The sequence below is a fragment of the Dendrobates tinctorius genome, unplaced genomic scaffold (assembly GCF_039654945.1).
Source record: "Dendrobates tinctorius isolate UK_male_01 unplaced genomic scaffold, ASM3965494v1 ptg000028l, whole genome shotgun sequence".
Classification (NCBI taxonomy): domain Eukaryota; kingdom Metazoa; phylum Chordata; class Amphibia; order Anura; family Dendrobatidae; genus Dendrobates; species Dendrobates tinctorius.
In genome coordinates, this window is record NW_027361696.1 from 11,830,574 (window position 1) to 11,853,419 (window position 22,846).

Here is a 22,846-nt window from a genome sequence, read left to right on the forward strand (position 1 = left end):
TTTCCTAGTATTCAGAAGCCGTTTTGCTATTCATATTTCATATATTTCACACTGACATGCTTTAGCACGATAGAGTCCACCTTTTTTGTATATTTTATATGGAGGTGGCTGCTCCTAGTATGCACCTATTCACACTAGCTTGAATGTGCCAGTCAGTCTTTTGTTATTACTGCCCTCAATGTGGCTGGTTCTGCTCTGGGACAGCGTGATCTGCTCTGGACGGCTCTGATCTGGGGCGGAATACTCTGCTCTCAATCTGACTGACTCTGCTCTGGAGAAGCATAAGCTGCTCTGGTTGGCTCTGCTTTGGGGCAGTGTGCTTGGTTGTGGGGCTGTGTGCTCTACTCTGGATCTGGCCTACTCTACTCTGGATCTGGCCTACTCTACTCTGGATCTGGCCTACTCTACTCTGGATCTGGCCTACTCTACTCTGGATCTGGCCTGCTCTGCTCTGGATCTGGCCTACTCTGCTCTAGATCTGGCCTACTCTGGCCTGGAGCTGCCCGGCCCTGCTCTGGAACTGCCCCGCTTTGCTCTGGATCTGGCCGGCTCTGTTCGGGAGCCGCTGTTTGCCAGACGGTCGTTGTTGCATTGTAGTGCTCCATCTGTGGCGCTCGAGTCTCAGTATAAGCCGAGGTCTGAGGAGAGATGCGTCTTCTTTTTCTCTGCAGACTATTCCTCCCACTAAAGCTTGTTTTATCCACAGAGATCTCCCACACCCAGATGTTCTATGGACCCTACGAGACCATTGAAGGACACAGACCATGTAAGTTGGCATGGAGTGGTCTTGCCCGTTGAGCATCTGCTGCATGCCAAACCACACTGCTAGCTCCACCCCCCCCCCCCCCCCCCCGTGCTGTGTGCGCCCCCATCTCCATGTGCCAGGCGCGGGTGCTGCAGTGAGCACAGCGCATTTCATGCTGACCCCTGCGCTTCTTACCATACATTACCTTCTCCGTCCTCATGGCCAAGGCAGACGGACCTATACAGTATGTACATGTGATACAAGAGCCATGTGCACAGACCGCTGAGCCTTGTGCTCCAGTCTCCTCCGGAGCTGCACCTCACATCTGCTGGCAAATTGTACAGCCCCTCTCTGGTGCCACCTAGTGGGGGCAGCAGCCCTGTACCTCGGATTTTGTTTTTTTGGAGGAAAGTCATCCCCTGATCAGTAGGACTCCCCTTTACTGGTTGGTGGTCTCTACAAGGAGAAGCCTTGCCCCGCTGAATCTGGTGCTCTGGACTATGTAATGCTATAGGTTCTCAGCTAGTCAACAGAATTATGATTGCAGCTCTGGATGTGACTGGAGATGTTTGTGGGTACTGTTACATTGTAGTACGCTGTCCTTGCAGGCATGGCCAGGGGGCCACAGCTTGTTTCCATATGTCCCCCTCTAGGATATTGTAGCCGTGTGTAGATTGAGCTTCACCGGATTTTTGTGGGTGAGACACCCGCCCCCACTTGTGTAATCTGTTCTCCACCACATTGTAGCGGGCGCAGGGCTCCCTCCAGTGGCGGTCATTGAGCCCCGGCAGCTGAGTGTCCAGCAGGGTCAGCCGGCAGAGTTCCGTTGCACAGCGACTGGGAACCCAACACCCACCGTGGAATGGACTGGTGAGTACGCGTAGCGAGCGGATGAGAGGAGATGCAGCTGATCGGGAGGTCACCATGTGTCCTCCTCCCCCAACAGGTGGTCAGAATGGAGGCATCTCATCCAGAGCCAGTGTCCATCAAGGTGTCCTGCGCTTCTCATCCACCCAGCTCTCCGATGAGGGCCACTACACCTGCCATGTGCACAACAGTTTTGGGCAGCACGTGGCCGTGGCTGATCTGCGGGTTCATAGTGAGTATGAGTTCTACTGTGTGTCTGCTATGGACATGTTAAGCACCAGCCTCAGGCCTATTTGTCATGGAGCGGTGAAGGGCCTCCTGCAAACCAAAGGTGTCAGGAACAAGGAGGACCTACCAGTTAGGAGAAAAACCTAAAATGTGACAGTAGAAGAAATTGTAAGACTTCCCTCAAGTAAACGTCATGAGCAAATTATAGGATCTCCCTCTGTGAGCACAAAATCGTCTCTGGAAGATACCGACAATCTCTATCCAGCATCTAAATAGTATAAATATCACATATAATACATCGCCTAAACGGAGGCACTTCCAATTACATTAATATCCAAACAAAAATGGGAAGTTCAATGCCTTAAAATAAATCAAATTTTTATTTTAATATGTGCTAAAAACATTACACAAATGCTATAATGATATAGTACAAAAAATGAGGGCAACAAATGCAGAAAAAAGGGCTTTAACAAAGGTAGAACAAGCTATTCAAAGAGGCATATATATCTGAGTCTTATTATAATGCATCCCTATACAAGTGCGATAATAAAGCAAGTACAATATAACAGGAATGTCTCAAAAATAAATGGATAGAGCAAAAAGCTTCTAATAAAGACTTCCTTAAATTAAGTCCTGCTTAAAAATTGTTCCAGGAAAAGATGCCCATAGAATAACATGCCAGCCAGTTTCCCATTAAAAATGGCTATATTAGGTGTAGACTGCAAAAGTGCATAGTGCTGTGCAAATAAATTTTACACAATGGGTTACATAAGTGCATAATGCTGTGCAAAGGAATATGCCGCAGATATACAGTATATATAATTAGTGTGCACACTCCCTCTTTAAGAAGCAACACTGCGAAACGTGCGTCAGGGGTGCCAGGGCTCATTAGGTATGGTATATGTTATGCAGCATCTACTTTTCCTTCCCCCATTTTGCTAATTATATATATCTACGGCATATTCCTTTGCACAGCATTATGCACTAATGTAACCCATTGTGGTAAATTTATCTGCACAGCACTATGCACTTGTGCAGTCTACACCTAATATAGCCATTTTTAATGGGAAACTGGCTGGCATGTTATTCTATGGGCATCTTTTCCTGGAACATTTTTAAGCAGGACTTAATTTAAGGAAGTCTTTATTAGAAGCTTTTTGCTCTATCCATTTATTTTTGAGACATTCCTGTTATATTGTACTTGCTTTATTATTGCACTTGTATAGGGATGCATTATAATAAGACTCAGATATATATGCCTTTTTGAATAGCTTGTAGTACCTTTGTTAAAGCCCTTTTTCTGCATTTGTTGCCCTCATTTTTTGTACTATATCATTATAGCATTTGTGTAATGTTTTTAGCACATATTAAAATAAAAATTTGATTTATTTTAAGGCATTGAACTTCCCATTTTTGTTTGGATATTAATCTAAATAGTATAGCAGAGCGTATTCTCAATCTGGACAGGTTTTGGCCTACTTTGCCATTTCGTTGACTTGCAGGTCCATAGCATACAATGGGAGAATTATTTACATACTTTGCTCAGAAATTCTCCAGGAGAACTTACTAATGCACCCCAATGAGCAACAAATCTGGCAAAATGTTTCCTCACGTTCCACCAGAAGCCTAAACGTACCAAATATTGGTATTTATCAACCTCCTTCTTTCCCCACACAGTGGTGCCAGCTCTGAAGCAGGAAGCCTCCCTAGTGACAGTGGAGGACCAATGTCAGTCCCTGTTTCTTAAAGGGTCAGAGCTACAATTTGAAAATCTGATGGAAATGTTTTTTAAGCTTTCCTAACTAAAGGGGATATCCGTGACTGTATAAAACAAATCTGCCTAAGCACTATAGGCAGGGAGTTGATACGTACCTGCCTGTTGTGCCCGGCGTCATTCTCCACCGGCATACAGTGATCACAGACTTCCACTGACATCATGTCAACAGAGCAGCAGTTTGTTTTCCTGTTGACAGGGCGGGACTACTGGTGTCATAATGATTGACAGCTTGCTCTCCACTGCCTAATTGGGAGAAGCCGGCTGTCAATCAGCATGATGTCAGTAGTCCCACCCTGTCAACAGGAAGTCAAACTGCTTCTCTGTTGACAGAAGTAGCTGAATTTCTGGCACAAGCTGTTAATGACTGGCGCCGGGTACAACAGACTGGTAGTTGCCTCTGTTCACAGGAGCAGCTGAATCCCTGGCAGGAGCGGTCTATGATCGGCACCGGGTACAACAGACAAGTAGTTGCCTCCATTTACAGGAGCAGCTGAATCTCTGACAGGAGCGGTCAATGACCGATGCTGGGTACAACAGACAGGCAGTTTCCTCTGTTCACAGGAACAACTGAATTTCTGTCAGGAGCTGTCATTGACCGGCGCCGGTATGACAAACAGGAGCCTCTGTTGACAGGAGCAACTGGATCTCTGGCACGAGCAGTCAATGACCGGTGCCGGGTACAATAGACAGGTAGTTGCCTCTGTTGGCAACTACCTGCCTTTTTTAAAAGTCCCGGATATCCCCTTTAATTACATATTGAGACTATTCTTATAATTTGGTCTCCTTTGGCTTTATGTTTCCTGGAGGTGAAAGGTCCTTTTTCAGTTTAGCTGTAGGGCATGGTTTATTTGGATCCATTTTTTGAACACACAGCTTATGCTGAAGCTGATGGGAAAGGCAATGACATCTCATCTACTCACAGGTGGAAATCTGCCTGATGTCCAGGTGAGCCCCGAGTTCACAGAGGTCAGAGAAGGTGACACTGCACGGCTGTACTGCCGAACGCTTGGAAGCCCCACTCCGACCATCTCCTGGAGAAAGCAACATGGTATCCTTCCCCCTAAGGTGAGATGAGCTGCAAGTCTCTATATGCTAAAAAGATGCAACCTCCTGCAGAGTCTGGTGACACTTTACAGAATCAGGACCTGCAGACTTTACCTCATGTTTCTAGCATGCTAACCACTGCTCCCTATGGTTTCCTCCCTTTCACTTTCTGTCCCTGCTGTCTCTTTCTCTCTTTCTTTCTCGGCCCCTCCGTCTGCTCAGGCCCTCACCTCTCTTGGCTTCCTTCACTTTCGAAGCAGTAGCTTGGAAGCTATCCAGAGGCGGATTCAGGAGCTGCAGGTATCATATATAACCCTCTGAAGCCAAACACATAGATGCAGCCAGGACGTGACCGATGCCCCATAATGACTCTGTGTGACCCTCCATCACTATACACCTCCCCAGACACCAGCGATGCCGAATAACGACTCCATATCTGACACTACATCACTGTGCACTGCCCCGGACATGAGCGATGCCTCACAACGACTCCATGTGTGACCCTACATCACTGTACACTGCCCCAGACACGAGCGATGCCCAATAACGACTCCATGTCTGACACTACATCATTGTACACTGCCCCGGACATGAGCAATAGCCCACAACAACTCCATGTGTGACCCTACATCACTGTACACTGCCCCAGACACGAGCGATGCCCAATAACGACTCCATGTGTGACTCTACATCACTGTACACTGCCCCGGACACGAGCAAGGCCCTATTACGACTTCATGTCTGACCCTACATCACTGTATGGTGCCCTGGACATGGGCGATGCCCCATAGCGACTTCATGTGTGATCCTACATCACTGTACACTGCCCTGGACACAAGTGATGCCCTATAATGACTACATGTGTGACCCTACATCACTGTACACTGCCCCAGACACGAGCAAGGCCCTATTATGACTCCATGTGTGATCCTACATCACAGCACTGCCCCGGACACAAGCGAAGCCCCATAACGACTGCATGTCCCATAGGTGGCTCAGTGGTTAGCACTGCAGCCTTGTAGCGCTGGTGTCCTGGGTTCAAATCCTACCAAGCACAACATCTGCAAGGAGTTTGTATGTTCTCCCAGTGTTTGCGTGGGTTTCCTCCGGGTACTCTGGTTTCCTCCCCATTACAAAGACAGTGCCAATAGTGTCTTTAAAGCACTGTGGAATTAATGGCGCTATATAAATGAGTAAAATAAATAAATAAATAACGACCCCATGTGTGACCCTACATCACTATACACTGCTTCGGACACGAGCGATGCTCCATAACGACTATGTATTATGCTACATATTCTAGTGACCGTCACTAGTGTCTCCTTGTCCCCGTTTCCCGCTTTTGCAGGAGCAGAATGACCATTGTGTGAGATGACCATTGCACGAGCGGTGGCCAGGCCTGCACACATTATGTGTGAGCTTCTGGTGACATGCGGTATCCTGGAGCACACATACAGCATACATGTGCGCAGCATCGGCAGCCAGTGACAGTACATGTGCGCAGTATCAGCAGCCTGTGACAGAAGCTACAAGGAGCTCAGATATTCCATGTAGTCTGTACAGCCCCTGCACCTCCTCTTACCGCAGGGGGGGGGGTCTTGTATGGAGGCCAAGCTACTGTCATATTCCCATGCAAGCACTGACCTCCCTATAACCAGAGGCCGGGGTCCATGATGGGAGCTAGCTTACTCCTGGTGCCTGTGTATTTTTAGGCTCGTACAGAGAGGACAGATATCGCCACTCTTCTGATCCCATCAATCACAGTAACAGACGCTGGGACATATCTGTGCGTCGGCACCAACTCTGCGGGATCCACTCAGAAGCAGATAGAAGTGATCGTGGTGCCAGGTGGGTACCTGAAAGAGGAGCTCACCCCGGGTGTCTTCAGATAGGAAATTCAGCCTGAGGGCTAAAGGGAATCCGTCAGCAGGTTTTTGCACCGGACCTGAGAGCATACACAGCGTTCTGGGTGGGGTTATATGAAGGGTTCTTGGCGGGGTTATACAGAGTGCTCTGGGCAGGGTTATACAGAGTGCTCCGGGCAGGGTTATAAACAGCGTGCTGGTTGTGATTTTTCGAAGGGCTGTGGCCGGGGTTATACAGAGCGCTCTGGGCAGGGTTATGCAGAGTGGTCTAGGCAGCGTTATAAACCGCTCTGGGCGGGGATATGCGAAGGGCTGTGGCCGGGGTTATACAAAGCGCTCTGGTCGTGTTTATACAGAGTGCTCTGGGCAGGGTTATATTGCGTTCTGTAGGCGGGTTATACAGAGTGATGTGGGTGGGGTTATATAGAGTGATGTGGGTAGGGTTATACAGAGTGCTGTGGGCAGGGTTAAACAGAGTGATGTGGGCAGGATTATACAGAGTGCTGTGGTCCAGGATTACACAGAGCTCTCTGGGCAGGGTTATACAGAGTGCTGTGGTCCAGGGTTATACAGAGCACTCTGGGTGGGGTTATACAGAGTGCTGTGGGTGGGATTATACAGAGCACTCTGGGGGGGTTATACAGCGTGCTGTGGGCAGGGGTTACACAGAGCGCTCTGGGAAGGGTTATACAGAGTGCTGTAGTCCAGGGTTATACAGAATGTTCTGGGTGGGGATATACAGAGTGCTGTGGGTGGGGTTATACAGAGTGCTGTAGGCGGGGTTATACAGAGTGCTGTGGGCGGGGTTAACAGAGTGTTTTGGGCGGGGTTATACAGAGTGCTGTGGGCGGGGTTATGCAGAGTACTATGGGCGGGGTTATACAGAGTGTTGTGGGCGGAGTTATGCAGAGTGCTGTGGGCGGGGTTATACCGAATGATGGTGGATCTGCAGCAGAGAAAACAGGGATTTTATCATAACTACAGCAAGCGGCTCAGTAAGTAATACATCCCTGGAATTAGTGTCTCCGCCCCAACACCATGCTTTTCTAAGATACATTCATCCACTGCACTTCTGTGTACAATTTTGCACTTTCCTCCCTCAGCTTCTCCTGCCGCTCCACTCCTGAGGATCGAGCCGTCAGCAGACACCGTGCTGGAGGGACAGACCGTGGAGCTGAAGTGTATAGTCACTGATTATCCACAGGCTGTGGTCACATGGCACCGGCCCGGCCGCCCCCTGTCGCCCAATCACCAGGTAACACACTGAAGCCCTCAGGTTCTGGAGCATGATCCCCATTGCACATGTATATAATTGCACAGTCATTATTACAGTGCTTTGTGTCCTCCTGCTGTGGACGCTCCGCTCTCACCTGCTCTTCGCTGGATTCGGTCTCAGGCTCCGTCATGTGGCTGCTTGTGGTTTTTTACTAGCCAACATGATGGCCGTGTAGGCACGTTCCCCGGGGGGGGACCGTGGCCGCTGTAGACATCAGAAGTTTATGTAGGTTTATAATGAGGGTCCATGTTCCTCTGTAGGTCCATGGCTCTTTCCTACGCATACTACAAGCCTCATCATCCGATTCTGGGGAGTATATCTGTCGGGTGACTAATGGCGCTGGAACACAACAAGCTTCAGTCACTATCACAATCAATGGCGTCCCCAACCGTAAGTTGTACGCAGGACTCCTGCTCTGGGGCACTCATGTCACTCCACTCTATGTCTACTCTTCATCTTCTATCTGAACACTGCATCTTCTCCTCGAAGTCATCAGATCGCTCCTCTTCTCTATCCCAGACCTGGCTGTGATCAGATCGCTCCTCTCTATCGCAGACTTAGCTATCAGATTGCTTCTCTATCCCAGACCTTGCTGTCATCAGATCGCTCCTCTCCTCTATCCCAGACTTCGCTGTCATCGGATCGCTCCTCTCCTGTATCCCAGACTTCTCTGTGATTAGATCGCTCTTCTGTCCCAGACCTCGCTGATCGCTCCTCTCCTCTATCTCAGACCTTGCTGTCATCAGATCGCTCCTCTCTTCTATCCCAGACCTTGTTGTGATCAGATTTCTCCTCTCCTTTATCCCAGACCTCGTTGTCATCAGATCGCTCCTCTCCTCTATCCCAGACCTCGCTGTGATCAAATCGCTCTTCTCCTCTATCCCAGACCTCAATGTCATCAGATCGCTCCTCTCCTGTAACCCAGACCTCGCTATGTTCAGATCGCTCCTCTCCTCTATCCCAGTCCTCGCTGAGATCAGATTGCTCCTCTCCTCTATCCCAGACCTCGCTGTCATCAGATCGCTCCCCTATCCCTGACCTTGCTGTCAGCAGATTGCTCCTCTTCACTATCACAGACCTTGCCATAATCAGATCGCTCCTCTCTTCTATCCCAGACCTTGCTGTGTTCAGATCACTCCTCTGCTCTATCCCAGACCTCGCTGTGATCAGATCACTCCTCTCCTCTATCACGGACCTCGCTGTCATCAGATCACTCCTCTACTCTATCCCAGACCTCACTGTGTTCAGATCGCTTCTCTCCTCTTTCCCAGACCTCGCTGTCATCAGATCACTCCTTTCCTCTATCCCAGACGTCGCAGTGTTCAAATCGTTCCTCTTCTCTATCCCAGACCTCGCTGTGTTCAGATCGCTCCTCTCCTCTATCCCAGACCTTGCTGTGTTTAGATCGCTCTTCTCCTCTATCCCAGACCTCGCATTCATCAGATTGATCCTCTCCTCTATCCCAGATTTCGATGTGATCAGGTCACACACTTAGAATATCACCTCTGCCATTTCTCCTATCTATTGAAGATTACTTATAGCAGTAATTGTAGATACACATTACAATGGTGGACAGGGTAGGCTGGACTCCTGAGAGTCATTGGTCTCCATTTTTTCTTGGTGTTGGCCTTCTCCATCAGATTGCTGCTCTGGAAGCTAGTCTTAGAAGATGATGAAGACTGATGTTAGGGTTGCGGATCGCACTAAAGATAAAATATAAGAGAGTCCGATAGCAACCCGGGGTCCACCGTGCAGAGATGGTATACTGCTGCTAGGTAATGGCGGAGTTCTGTCTGAACACCGGCGGGTAACCACTGACCGGTGCGTATAGGAGCGAACTCTGTTACTTCACAGAGCCGCTGGAAGTAAAGCCAGAGCCTGTTAACCTCACAGGACTCGGCTGGGGGAGTGCTGCTATACGGTCACAAGACCCTGCCCCAGAGACAAGGGAAAGGGTCCCTCTAGACCAGCAGCGTTCGGCGCCGCAATTGCGGTGAGAGACACGCAAGTGTGCACGGCGCCTCACTAACATGCGCCACTAGTCGCTCAAGGTTGGGCTAAACAGCGCACAACTTGCGCATGGCGCTGCATTGGCGGGTGCTGACTTGGCGCAATACGGTAGTGCCTTATACAAGATGACACCACCGGATGCTAGTGTGTGATAATGTTAGGAGCAAGGTGGCGGAAACATAGCCACCCGTTGGCGCTGACTCAGATACCCTAACACATGCGAATCAAAGGAAGTAATATATGATTCATTCACCAGTTTCCTGCATCCATCATCACACATACCAATAACATAATGAGTCTATACTAGCGCATGGCCGAGCGGCCATGCAACCCTTTTATAGCAGCGTCCTTCCGCGACCTTCCTGATGGTCCAATCTGAGCCGATTGAGGACCTGAGCACGTGATCTCCAATGAGAGGTCATCCCACGGGCATGCTCAGTGGGCTGCAAAAGGGATTTAGGTTCTGGAGCTGCTCGCCACTGACTAGTGCAGGCTGCTATAGTTGAACCAGGGAAGGCAGCAGCAACCAACCCAACCGCACTAGCTTGAGCAAGATGCCGGGATCGCCGCCTTTGCTGAGCAGGCTCCACTGCAGCTGGGACTGATTTGGAGACTGCAGAAGGCAAGGCTTGGGATTCCTCCTGTGCAGAGGCAGGAACCCGATGCCTAACAACTGAAGTCTATGAAGAGACTGGTCCTCCATTCTCAGCTTCTTTGGGGGGCTGGACCCCTAAAGTTGGGTTATCTAGAGGGTGTCATTGCCTGCTCATCACACATAATGGATGCTCATTCTTCTAATGGTCTTCCATTGAAGTGGAGCCACTAATAGTCATGTCTTTTGTTTTTTCTTATCCTGGGTCCTGCAAAGTTATTATTGTCCTTCTCCTTTTTAGCTTCTTCACTTTGGCCCACTTGTTTGTCTCCTTGGCATGTCTGCCCTAAATTTTCTTCTGTGCCCTCTTTCTTCTTGGCTCCATTTTATTTTTCTGTATCCTGTTGTGAGGACAGTTTTTGGCAATGTGTCTTCTCTCTCAGCATCGGAAAAGGTTCCTGTGCTTAGGACTGAGTCATCCTCAGGCTCCTTGGTTGAGGGCCAGACTCTGGAGCTGGACTGCCAGGTGACCGCTTATCCCGGGGCGGAGGTCACTTGGTACCGTCCAGGAATTCCTCTCTCACCGAACCATCAGGTAACCATTGAGCGGGGCACTGATTTATTATGGAAAGCGTTCATGTGGCAGTATCAGTCAGTACTATGAGTCTACTCTTCATCTTCATACATCTGTCTCATTCTAGGTGTCAGGTTCTCGACTGAGGATCCTCCAAGCATCCGCGGATGACTCTGGAGAATACATCTGTCGTGTATCCGCCGGTGCAGTCACACAGCAGGCATCCACCTTCATCACCGTGTCCCGCATCTCTAGTGACCGTGAGTAGCAAGGCTGGATGGAGGCCAAATTGACCAATCCCAGTAAGACAGGCCATAGTGCTGGGTTTCACCCGCCTGTGACGACCACCACCACATTTTCTGTTATCCTGGGCGTTTCAGCTAATTTGTGGCTTCATCGTACAATAATTAACCACATTGATTTCTACTCTCATTGGTTCGTGCAGCTTCGGGCCTGGCCCTGAAGATTGAACCCTCCTCCAACACTGTGGCTGAAGGTCAGACCCTGGAGCTGAACTGTGTGGTCTCTGGGTCCCCGAGTTCTGCCGTTTCCTGGCACCGGAAGAGTCAGCCGCTCTCCCCCAACCACCAGGTGAGCGGCTGATGGCTGCAGTCACTCCTCCAATCTCATCGGCCGCTGATGGCATCGTTGGGCTCTGGATTCAGCGGCAGCTGCAGATATTACAGGCGAGAATGGCCGATTGTGGATGATCCTCCTGATTATAGCCATTAACCCTTCACTTGTACACAGGTGCTGGGATCTCGTCTGCGCATTGTCCATGCGTCGGTGGCGGACTCCGGCGAGTACATCTGCCGCCTCACCTCCGGAGCAGTCACTCGTCAGGCCGTCATCACGGTGACTATTACTCGCGCCATCAACCCCGTGCACTGTGAGTCGGATGATTGCATCTCTGGTTAATTTTTAGACTTTTCATTATACTTAAGTCCGATGTCCTGATATGTTCTCAGCTGGCATCACCCCCACCATCCGCATCGAGTCCCCACTTAGTGCTGTGTCTGAGGGTCAGACTGTGGTCCTGAACTGTGTGGTGGAAGGACAGACGCGTCAGGAGGTGTCATGGTACCGACAGGGACAGCCGCTCTCTCACAATCACCAGGTATCATCACTACTCCTACCAAGGTGTTGTTAGATGTGGTAACACTGCAGAGTATATGGGGGCATCACCCAGGACCCCGCTATCTGGGCCGAGCGGCCTTTCCAATAGTGTGACCAGACAGCCCGAGCATCTGCAGTCCATCAGACACTGACCAGACTTTGCTCCACTCACACCCAGGTTGACGGCTCTCGGCTGCGCATACTTAACGCCTCCCCCCAGGACTCGGGTGAATACATCTGCCAGGTGAGCGGCAGCTCTGGGATCCAGGCCGCCTCCATCACCGTCTCCATTGAAGGCTCCAGGCACAGTAAGTCTTTTGTTATCTTGTATTTTCTCTTCTATTTTCCTTGCTGCCTTTTATTATCTTTTCTTTTTTTTCCTTGTTGCCTTTTATCATCTTTTCTTATTTTTTTCCTTGTTGCCTTTTATCATCTTTTCTTTTTTTTCCTGCTGCCTTTTATTAGCTTTTTTCCTTGTTGCCTTCTATTAGCTTTTCTTTTTTACCTTGTTGCCTTTCATCATCTTTTTTTTCCTTGTTGCCTTTTATCATCTTTTCTTTATCATCTTTTCTTTTTCTTTCCTTGCTGCCTTTCATCTTTTCTTATTTTTCCTTGTTGCCTTTTATTATCTTTTCTTCTTTTTTACCTTGTTGCCTTTTATTATCTCTTCTCTTTTCTCTTTTCCTTGTTGCCTTTTGTTATCTTTTCTTCTTTTTTCCTTGTTGCCTTTTGTTATCTTTTCTTCTTTTTTCCTTGTTGCCTTTTATTATCTCTTCTATTTTTCTTGTTGCCTTTTATTATCTCTTCTCTTTTACCTGTTGCCTTTTATTATCTTTCCTTATTTTTCCTTGTTGCCTTTTATTATCTTTTCTTCTTTTTCCTTGTTGCCTTTTATTACCTCTTCTATGTCCAGGTTTACTGCTTTTCTGCAGATTTGAGACTTGATCATCCTCTCTGGATATGTCCAGCATCACCTTTCTGACAAGTTTTTCTTGCCTATGGGCTCGGGGCATTTATTTCTCTTCGTGACGTTTATTTTCTATGTGATTTTGTTCTTGTAGAATTCCAATATGAACGACGTCCAGAGGAGAATTTGTTTTTCTGGTTCTGTCTCGTTTCTACCCTTACTAATGGGGCTCTCATCGCAGCCCGCCTGACAGATTCCCGCTATAACGATGGTGGTCATTTATCAGAATATTCTATTTCAGACTCCGGCATATCGGGAGCGATTAGGATTGAACCGTCATCCCAGACTGTGGAGGAAGGGCAGAACCTGGAGCTGAGCTGCCTCATGGAGGGGCTTTCTGGCCATTCAGTCACCTGGCACCGGTCTAATGGACGTCCGCTAAGTACTAATCACCAGGTAAGTGAGGCGCGGTCGCCGATGTGCTGCCCACAAATTCGGCAGACTCTCTAATACTCCACTGTTGTCTGTCAGGTTGTGGGACCACGAATGCGAATCATTGGAGCCACTGTGGCTGATTCTGGCGAGTACGTCTGCCAGGTGAACACCGGATCCAGGGTTCAGGAAGCCGCCATTACTGTCATCGTGCGGCATTCATCACAAGGTGGGTTGCAAGGGAGATCTGTGCCAGGTGAAAACTCAGTCTATGGCCATCCATCCACAAGACAGGCGGCCAGAAAAAGAAAGACGTCCTCATGAACTTCTGACCATTGGGGTCCGCAGCCGAGGGCTGAGGTTGTGTGTAATGACTTCCATCTTCTGTCTGTGTCCTCAGTGCCAGCAAACATCCCCACCCCGATCCTCATAGAGAAGACCCCAGGTCCCGTAGCCGAGGGGCAGACCGTGGATGTAAACTGTGTGGTCATCGGACATCCAGATGCCGCCGTTACCTGGATGCGTCCAGGAGCGAGCTTCTCTCCAAACCACCAGGTAACAGAAGATCACCATGTGTTTGAGGTGGTCCCTGCAGTCCTATGTAGCACCGGTGATACTGGAGTAGATATTACCTGCAGATCCATATAGTACCTGAAAAAATGTAGTAGATGTTACGTGCAGTTCCATGTAACACCTGAGATAATGTAGTAGTTACCTGCAGTCATGTGTAACAGCTGAGATACTGTAGTAGATGATACCTGCAGTCCCATGTAACACCTGAGATATTGTAGTAGATGTTACCTGCAGTCCCATGTAACACCTGAGATACTGTAGATGTTACCTGCAGTCCCATGTAACATCAGAGATACTGTAGATGTTTTCTGCAGTCCTATGTAACACCAGAGCCACTGTAGTATATATTACCTGCAGTTCTATGTAACACTAGAGAAACTGTAGTAGATGTCACTTGCAGTCCCATGTAACACCATTCTTCTCCCACTGTGGATGTGATTTTTAGATTTCGGGATCCCGGCTCCGCATCGTGCAGGCCTCTAGTGCAGACTCAGGGGAGTATGTCTGCCACTACCGCTCTCTTTCTGGCGCACTCAAGGCCTCCGTCCTCATCAGCGTCCTCTCTGGGGTGCAGAACGTTTACCGTAAGTCTCTATCTTCCCAATCGGCGCTCTTTGTCCTCTATGGGACGCAGAACGTTCACCGTAAGTCCCCTTCTTCCCAATCGGTGCTCTTTGTACTCTATGGGGTGCAGAACGTTCACCGTAAATCCCCTTCTTCCTGCTGTCCTCTATGGGGTGCAGAACATTTACCGTAAGTTCCCGTCTTCCTGCTCGGCGATTCTTGTTCTCTATGGGGCGCAGAACGTTCACCGTAAGTCCCATTCTTCCTTCACGGCGGTTCTTGTCCTCTATGGGGCCAGAACGTTCACCGTAAGTCCCATCTTCCTGCTTGGCGGTTCTTGTCCTCTATGGGGCACAAAATGTTTACCATAATTTCCCATCTTCCTGCTCGGCGGTTCTTGTCCTCTATGGGGCGCAGAACGTTCACCATAAGTCCCCTTGTTCCTGTTCGGCGGTTCTTTTCCTCTCCGGGGTGGACAACGTTCACCGTAAGTCCCCTTCTTCCTGTTTGGTAGTTCAAGTCCTCTCCGGGGAGCAGAACGTTCACCGTAGGTCACATTCTTTCTGCTCGGCAGTTCTTGTCCTCTATGGGGCTGTTGACATTCCTCTGATTTCTAGGGCTCGAGTCTCCAGTCATCTCCATCAATCCTCCCAGTGCCACCATTCGCAAGGGGGAAAATGCCACATTTAAATGCCACGTTCACACGGGGGCTCAGCCGATACGTGTCACTTGGAAGATGGGCCAGAATCAGCCTGTGCAGGGTAAGGTGTTGGGGCAGGATCTGAGGCGTCAGTGTGAGGAGCTCTGCTCATCTCTGCCCTGTCTCTGCAGATAATGTCCACATCAGCTCCAACGGCTCTATTATAAATATCGTGGGGGCCCATCACAAGAACCAGGGCGCGTACCGCTGCATGGCCGCCAATGCCTTCGGGGCAGTGGACAGCGCTGTCACTCTGGTGGTGGAAGGTGAGTGACAGCACGAGATCAGCAGCAGCAGTGCCACACTGGCCATGATGGTTTCTCATCTTCCCTGTAATTTCCAACTACAACTGGTGGCAGATGCTATTATCTTGCGGCGGCGGTGGAAGTCATCGGTGTCCGTGCATTATTGTGTTCTAGGACGTCCCACAGTGTCGGTGATTCCTCCCGGACCGATTAAGGTGAATGTGGGAGAAACCGTGTACCTGGAATGTTCTGGGGTGGGAGACCCTCGTCCTGTGGTCAGCTGGCGTCGTACCGGATCTAGACAGACCATCCGACAACAGAACCATGTTCCACTGGACAGTCACGCGGTGCTACAGGTACTGACCCCTGAGCCGCCACACACTCTGTACTGGACCTGTGCTACAGAACCATCGTATCACCAATCCTCCTTTCCACACATAGGGTATACCGCCCATGGGCACAGTGTATACTGTCCCCGGGCGCGCAGTGTATACTTCACAGTGTATACCACAGCGCAGTCTATACGGCCCCCTTGCATGAAGTGTACACCGCCCCGTGCGCAAAGCGTATACCGAATGTGCAGTGTATACCGTCCCCACATGCGCAGTGTATACGTCCCCCTTGCACGAAGTGTACACCGCCCCCGCGCCACAGTGTATACCGCCCCCCATGCGCAAAGTGTATACCGCATGCGCAGTGTATACCGTTCCCGCATGCGCTGTGTATATGTCCCCGTAGTTTATACCACCCCCCATGCGCGAGTGTATAACGCCCTGCACAAACAATGAATATGTGGTGACAACATGTGTTTGGTGAGCACAGTTTGGGTAGGATCCTGTGTGGCACCAATGACCTGTAGTCAGTGGATCAGCGCTTGGTTCTCACCGTCCATGTGGCTGCTGTATTCAGGTTCCTCATCACTTTCTGCCGTAGATTACCTCGGTGAAGCTGGGCGACTCTGGATCTTACACCTGCGTTGGACACAACCCGGCTGGCTCTGCCCAGGTCCTCGTGGACGTAATTGTTGAAGACCGAGTGATGAAGCCGAGCGCTCCGGCGGCCTCTGTGGAGCAGTCCGTGCACGTGGTGCTGGCCGGGGAGACCGCCACGCTGCGATGTTCTGCTGCAGGTGACGTCGCCTGTTTCTTCACAAATCCTTTTTTCTATTTTATCAACAGAAACTAAATTTTTCCATTTCCTTGTTGTGCAGGAAACCCAACTCCGAGCATCACATGGTCCAAGCTGCGGGCGCCACTACCCTGGCAGCACCAGATTGTGAACGACAGCCTGGTCATCCCCAGAGTGGCACAGCAGGACTCGGGGCAGTACATCTGCAATGCCTCCAACGCTGATGGCCACTCCGAGGTCTTCATCACCCTGGACGTGGAAAGTAAGAAGCGCTCTGCAGCCGTGTCTTCGCCGCACGACCCGGACTGTGGGGACATCGCTCACTCCTGACAGCAGAATGTTGTGCTTCTGGCACTATCTGCATGAGCTCAGACATGGCAGCAGGTTACTGAGGCCTCCACCCACACTGAGCGCACCGATGTTTTACACCTGGGGTGATGTTGCTCTGAATATGGGGTTATATGCGGTGATGTTGCTCTCAATATGGGTTTACATGTGGTGTCGTTGCTCTGAATACGAGGGTATATGTGATGGTGTTGCTTTGAATACGAGGGTACATGTGATGGTGTTGCTCTGAATATGGTGGTACATGCAGTGACGTTACTCTGAATACAGGGTGTCACGTAGCCGCTTCTCAGCACGTGACTTGGGGTTGCACCTGCAAGGCTTAATCTATCTCCTCTCACTCAATCCAGCATTCAACCTCTGTCCTATGCTGCAATGGAAGCATAAATCACACCCCAACACAGACCACTCTACCCCGCTTCATACACGCTGCCACCACTCACCGAACACACAGGCGAACACACAGGCGATGAGTCCCGGAAAATCTACTATTACTGTCTGCCAATCACTAAGATCACACACTCTTAGGTAATGGATTCTTTTCGAGTATACAAGGTTCAAACATATTAAAGTTTTAAGCTTTAATAGAAAAGGTACAGTGCTTACCATAAAAGGATATAAAAAACTATGGGAATAAAAGGTGACATACAAATATGCAAAACTGTTATAAAATAAAAGGGAGAAGCTTACAGAAATATCTAAACTTTTCAGTCTGGTATTCTGTTCCCGGGGGGGGGGGGATGAATATGAAATGGATCACATCAGCTTGGCTGTCCTCAATCTGTGAACAACTTTCTTTGTGTAGGCCCAATTTATAGGCTTAGCCTGGAGATCAGATTTCTATACCAGCCTCTCATGGTAATATTCTAATTCCTGGTTTGTGACTGGACGATACTTTACCAATGAATACATTTAGTTTTTCTCTTTGTCGTAAACTTTCTTTCTCATAGTAAATAGAAAGTGTCAGGCTGCACTAGGTCCCATTTGGCATCTTCCTTCAAAGGCGTCAGAGGTGTGAAATAGTTCCAATTCTGTGTGTTCTCAGAAAGGCACCCTGGGATCTGAGACCTTTGTGAAGAGCTGCAGCCTAAGAACAGGTGCCAATTTACTGCCAGTCTTACATCACCTACAAATACATATTTCCACTGCACAGGGGTACTGTGACGGTAGTGACAATAGTCAAAATCCATGGACAGGCCGTGAGTCAGAGAAGTCAGACTTTTCGAGGTGGGTAAATAGCAAAAGAATATCTAGTAAACCAAGGGAAAACACGAAGTCTTAAGTCAGGTCACATGTCAGGGTCAGAATACCTGAGAAACAACAGATAAGCAAAGGCTCAATAACAAACGGGTTGTCTGAGCACAGTTCAAAGGTCAGCAGCAGAATATCAGATGCAAAGGGGCAATAACAAACGGGTAGTCAAAACACGGTCCAAAGGTCAGCAGTGGAATATCAGATACAAAGGGGCAATAACAAACTGGGTGTACATGTGGTGGTGTGGCACTGAATATGAGGATACATGTTGCTCTGAATATGGGAAAACGTGTGTTGTTGCTCTGAGTATGGGTGTACATGAAGTAACATTGCTCTGAATATGGGTGTACTTGCGGGGACGTTGCTCTCAGTTTGGTGGTACATGAGGTTACATTGCTCTGAATACGGGTGTACTTGCAGGGAAATTACTCAGAGTGTGGGGATACATGAGGTGACATTGCACTGAATACGGGGTACATGTGATGTGCCTCTGAACACGGAGTACATGTGGTGACATTGCTCTGAATACAGGTGTACTTGCGGGGATATTGCTCTGAGTTTGGAGGTACATGAGGTGACAATGCACTGAATACGGTGTACATGTGTTATTGCTCCGAATACGGGGTACATTTGGTGATTGGCTCTGAATACTGAATATGGGGTACATGTGATGACATTGCACTGAAAACGGGGGTACATGCGGTGATGTGGCTCTGAATACAGGGGACATGGGGAGTTGTTGAAGTGAATGCAGAGGTACATGCAATGACATTGCACTGAATACGGGGGTACATGCGGTGATGTGGCTCTGAATACAGGGTACATGTGGAGACGTGGCTCTGAATACGTGGTACATGTGGTGACATGGCTCTTTATACGGGGGTACATGTGGTGTGGTGAGGATTCTTTTTCAGTGTCCACTTTTTTCCGTTTTCCCCAGACCCGCCGTACGCTACTACCCTCCCTGATGAGCTGTCCGTCAGTGTCGGGGAGCCCATCCGGTTGCAGTGTTTGGCGCACGGGACTCCTCCTCTTAAATTCCAGTGGAGTAAAGTGAATGGTTCGGTGCCACGCTCCGCCGAGCTGCCTGACGGCGTCCTGCTCATCGGTCGGGCGGCAGCCGCAGACGCCGGCACCTACCGCTGTGTCGTCAGTAACAAGGTTGGAGAAAGTGCGGCCCTGACCCACATCAGTGTTGTAGGTGAGTGATGAAGAGCTCCACCATGTTGTATCGTCTCGGAGGTCTCCGCCATGCTGGGGGCCACATCCTGGGGTCGGATATGCCCCGCTGCCATCGCCCTCCTCACCACGGGATCATTGCTCTCACTGACTTCTCCTTTTTCCTTTCTGCAGCTCCCTTTTCTGTCCGGGTGTCACCTCAGGTCGACACCAAGGCTGTGGGTGACACAGCAGAGTTCACCTGCACCGTCCTGGGAGTTCCCCGGGCAAAGATCCAGTGGATTAAAGAGGGTGGAGAGCTCCCATCTAATCACACAGTGGACGGGGCCTGGATCCGGTAAGAGGGGTCTCACCCCGCACACATTGTAATTCCCCCCTCAGATCTAACCCTGTGGGATGGGAACGCCGCGCCGTGTAAGGCCACTGGGTATTCGCAACTCTGAGAGCTCGGGCGGGGGAACATTTACTGACTGCGGAGGGTTTGACCGCTGGGACCAGGCCTGGACCACAAGAATTGTGCTCCATATGATGGGCCCCTAAGAATGGGGCCCATCTGTATGGAGAACAATTCTTGTAGTCCAGTCCTTGTCTGTGGGACCATCAGAGTAAGTGGAGCACCGACCTCCCCTCCACTTAATTTAGACAGAGCCACTCCCCCCATTCAGGGTTAGATCAGACCCCAGTAGTGATTGAGAGATCTCCCACCCTATGGAAAATCCTGGGCAGCCATCATTAGAGCCCAGGTGTTCAGCGGCTCTGCTCATGGGGCCGCCATCATTCCTGCAGGTTGGCGTCTCATCTGCGAGTCACTTATACTCCAAGAATTATGCACCAACCACTCGCCCCAATGCTCTGGAGAAACCCATCACCTCAATGTCTGGCCCGTCACTCGAGGTCTGGCGAGTCACCCCGAGATCTGGCCTGTCACCCCAAGGTCTGGCAAGTTACCCCGAGGTCTGGCCCATTATCCCATGGTCTGGCTCATCACCCCGAGGTCTGGCCCACTTTCCCAACATCTGGCCCATTATCCCAAGGTCTGACTTTTCACCCCGAGGTCTGGCCCGTCACTCCGAGGTCTGGCCCATTATCCCAAGGTCTGGCTCATCACCCCGAGGTCTAGCCCATTTTCCCAAGGTCTGGCTCATCACCCCGAGGTCTGGCCCTTTATCCTAAGGTCTGGTTCATCACCCTGAGGTCTGGCCCATTATCCCAAGGTCTGGCCCATTATCCCAAGGTCTGACTCGTCACCCCGAGGTCTGGCCTGTCACCCCAAGGTCTGGCCCATTATTCCGAGGTCTGGCTCATAACCCCGAAGTCTGGTCCATTTTCCCAAGGTCTGGCCCATTATCCCAAGGTGGTCTGGCTCATCACTCCGAGGTCTGGTCTGTCACCCTGAGGTCTGGCCCATTATTCCAAGGTCTGACTCATCCCGAGATCTGGCCCATCATCCCGAGGTCTGTCCCGTCACCCCGTGGTCTGGCCCATTATCCCAAGGACTAGCTCAGCACCCCGAGGTCTGGCCCCGTGTGTTCAACCCATGGTCTGGCTCGTCATCCTGAGGTCTAATCCATCACCCCAAGGTCTGGCCCCATGTGATGACCCTGAGGTCTGGCCCATCACCCCGAGGTCTGGTCCGGTGTGTTGACCCTGAGGTCTAGTCCATCACCCCGATATCTGACCCCATTTGTTCATCCCAGGATCACCAACTTGGAGCGAGGGAATGAAGGCGTCTATACTTGCAGAGCCAGTAGCAAGTTGGGTCAGGCCCAAGACAGTGGGAAGCTGGTGGTCCAAGGTGAGTTCCAGGACTCTGGGACTGGATGGAGACTGCTGGAGCTGGTCTGTCCCTGACACACCCTTGTCTTCTCACCATCAGTGCTGCCAAAAGTCAGAATTAACATCCGCACTTCGGTGCAGACCGTACTGGCCGGAAACTCTGTGGAGTTTGAATGTCTTGCTATTGGAGACCCTGGTGCCAAAGTCACCTGGAGCAAAGTGGGAGGCCGGCTGTCGAGTGATGCCATTGTGAGTGGCGGCCTGCTGCGGATGGAGCAGGTGAAGCAGTCAGACGCTGGACAGTACCGTTGCACAGTCACCAATCACGTGGGCGAGGTGCAGTCCCATGTCATCCTCCATGTGCAGTGTAAGGGGACGTTCTTGTTTTATCTCCTCCTCTTCTTCCCCTCGATATCTCCTGACTCATCATTGTCTTCATCTTCACAGCCGTCCCGCAAATCGCTGCCCAACCAGAGATGAAGGAGATTACAACCGGATCCACCGCTGTCTTTCCCTGCCTGGCATCTGGATTCCCGGTGCCTGAAATCACATGGACTAAGGTACAGTGTGTGAGGCTCTCCACCAGGGGTTCACCACCACATGTGGGCAGTCAGAAGGCCCCCCAGTAACCGGGGAACACCAGCACATGTGTACAGTTGGAGGGGCCCTCAGGACCCCAGGTATTCCACCACATGTGGGCAGTCGGCTGCCTCCCCTGTAATCGGATTACAACACCACATTTGGGCAGTCGGAGTGCCTCCCCTGTACTCGGGGTACACCGCCACATGTGGGCGGTCGGAGTGCCTTCCCTGTACTCGAGACCTCCCAGTACCTCAGAATACACCACCACATGTGTGCAGTGGGAGGGGCCCTCAGCACCCAAGGTATACCAACGCATGTGGGCAGTCGGAGGGGCCTTCAGTACCTGAGGTATACCACCATATCTGGGCAGTCGAAATGCCTCCCCTGTAATCGAGGTACATCACCACATGTATACAGTAGGAGTACCTCCCCCTGTAGATACATATGTACATATGATGTCTGGGTCGTCTGACTCTCCTCTGTGTTGTGACAGCTGGAGGGCGACCTCCCCAGTGAAGCTGGAATAGAGAATAACGTCCTCACGATACCGTCTGTGAAGCCTGAAGATGCCGGCACTTATGTGTGCACCGCCGCCAACCGCCAGGGCAGAGTTACCGCCTTCTCCATGCTTAAAGTGCGAGGTGAGACGTTGTAGGAAGAGAATTTCTAGGGTTCATTATCTGTGTCTACAGACCGTTCTTGATATGGGAAAGGCTTCGGAGCTATGTCTTGTCTGGCACAGGTCCTTGCCAGGGGCAGTGTCGAGTCTGGCAGAGGCCCCTACTCCAGGGTGGTGTTGTGTCTGGCAGAGGCCCTTCTCTGGGCCGGTGTCCTCTCCGGCAGAGGTCCTTCTCCGGGCCGGTGTCCTCTCCGGTGGAGGTCCTTCTCCGGGCTGGTGTCCCTCCGGCAGAGGTCCTTCTCGGGGGAGGTATCCTGTTTGGCAGAGGTCCTTCTCGGGGAAGGTATCCTGTTTGGCAAAGGTCCTTCTCGGGGGCAGGACACTGCCCCCGAGAAGGACCTCTGCCAAACAGGACACCTTCCCCAAGAAGGACCTCTGCCAAACAGGG

At 50.5% G+C, this 22,846-nt stretch overlaps 1 protein-coding gene across 6 annotated transcripts in view; it reads left to right on the forward strand.

The window, feature by feature from the left end:
* HSPG2 (heparan sulfate proteoglycan 2) overlaps positions 1–22,846 on the forward strand; it is a 296,550-nt gene that overhangs the window by 215,590 nt on the left and 58,114 nt on the right. For 4 of the 6 annotated variants that reach the window (XM_073570126.1, XM_073570127.1, XM_073570129.1 and 1 more), the window contains 28 exons: positions 707–766; positions 1,493–1,615; positions 1,692–1,844; positions 4,540–4,682; positions 6,374–6,509; positions 7,630–7,781; positions 8,063–8,192; positions 10,848–10,999; positions 11,106–11,238; positions 11,424–11,569; positions 11,729–11,867; positions 11,947–12,095; positions 12,273–12,402; positions 13,303–13,457; positions 13,533–13,662; positions 13,834–13,988; positions 14,452–14,590; positions 15,188–15,331; positions 15,402–15,536; positions 15,690–15,871; positions 16,449–16,644; positions 16,726–16,905; positions 19,183–19,443; positions 19,596–19,758; positions 21,119–21,216; positions 21,298–21,564; positions 21,645–21,757; positions 22,273–22,420. In XM_073570126.1, coding sequence (XP_073426227.1) covers positions 707–766; positions 1,493–1,615; positions 1,692–1,844; positions 4,540–4,682; positions 6,374–6,509; positions 7,630–7,781; positions 8,063–8,192; positions 10,848–10,999; positions 11,106–11,238; positions 11,424–11,569; positions 11,729–11,867; positions 11,947–12,095; positions 12,273–12,402; positions 13,303–13,457; positions 13,533–13,662; positions 13,834–13,988; positions 14,452–14,590; positions 15,188–15,331; positions 15,402–15,536; positions 15,690–15,871; positions 16,449–16,644; positions 16,726–16,905; positions 19,183–19,443; positions 19,596–19,758; positions 21,119–21,216; positions 21,298–21,564; positions 21,645–21,757; positions 22,273–22,420 — 4,212 coding nt within the window. The remainder of the gene's footprint in view (positions 1–706; positions 767–1,492; positions 1,616–1,691; positions 1,845–4,539; positions 4,683–6,373; positions 6,510–7,629; positions 7,782–8,062; positions 8,193–10,847; positions 11,000–11,105; positions 11,239–11,423; positions 11,570–11,728; positions 11,868–11,946; positions 12,096–12,272; positions 12,403–13,302; positions 13,458–13,532; positions 13,663–13,833; positions 13,989–14,451; positions 14,591–15,187; positions 15,332–15,401; positions 15,537–15,689; positions 15,872–16,448; positions 16,645–16,725; positions 16,906–19,182; positions 19,444–19,595; positions 19,759–21,118; positions 21,217–21,297; positions 21,565–21,644; positions 21,758–22,272; positions 22,421–22,846) is intronic. The other 2 variants (XM_073570128.1, XM_073570130.1) reach the window with 1 other exon arrangement.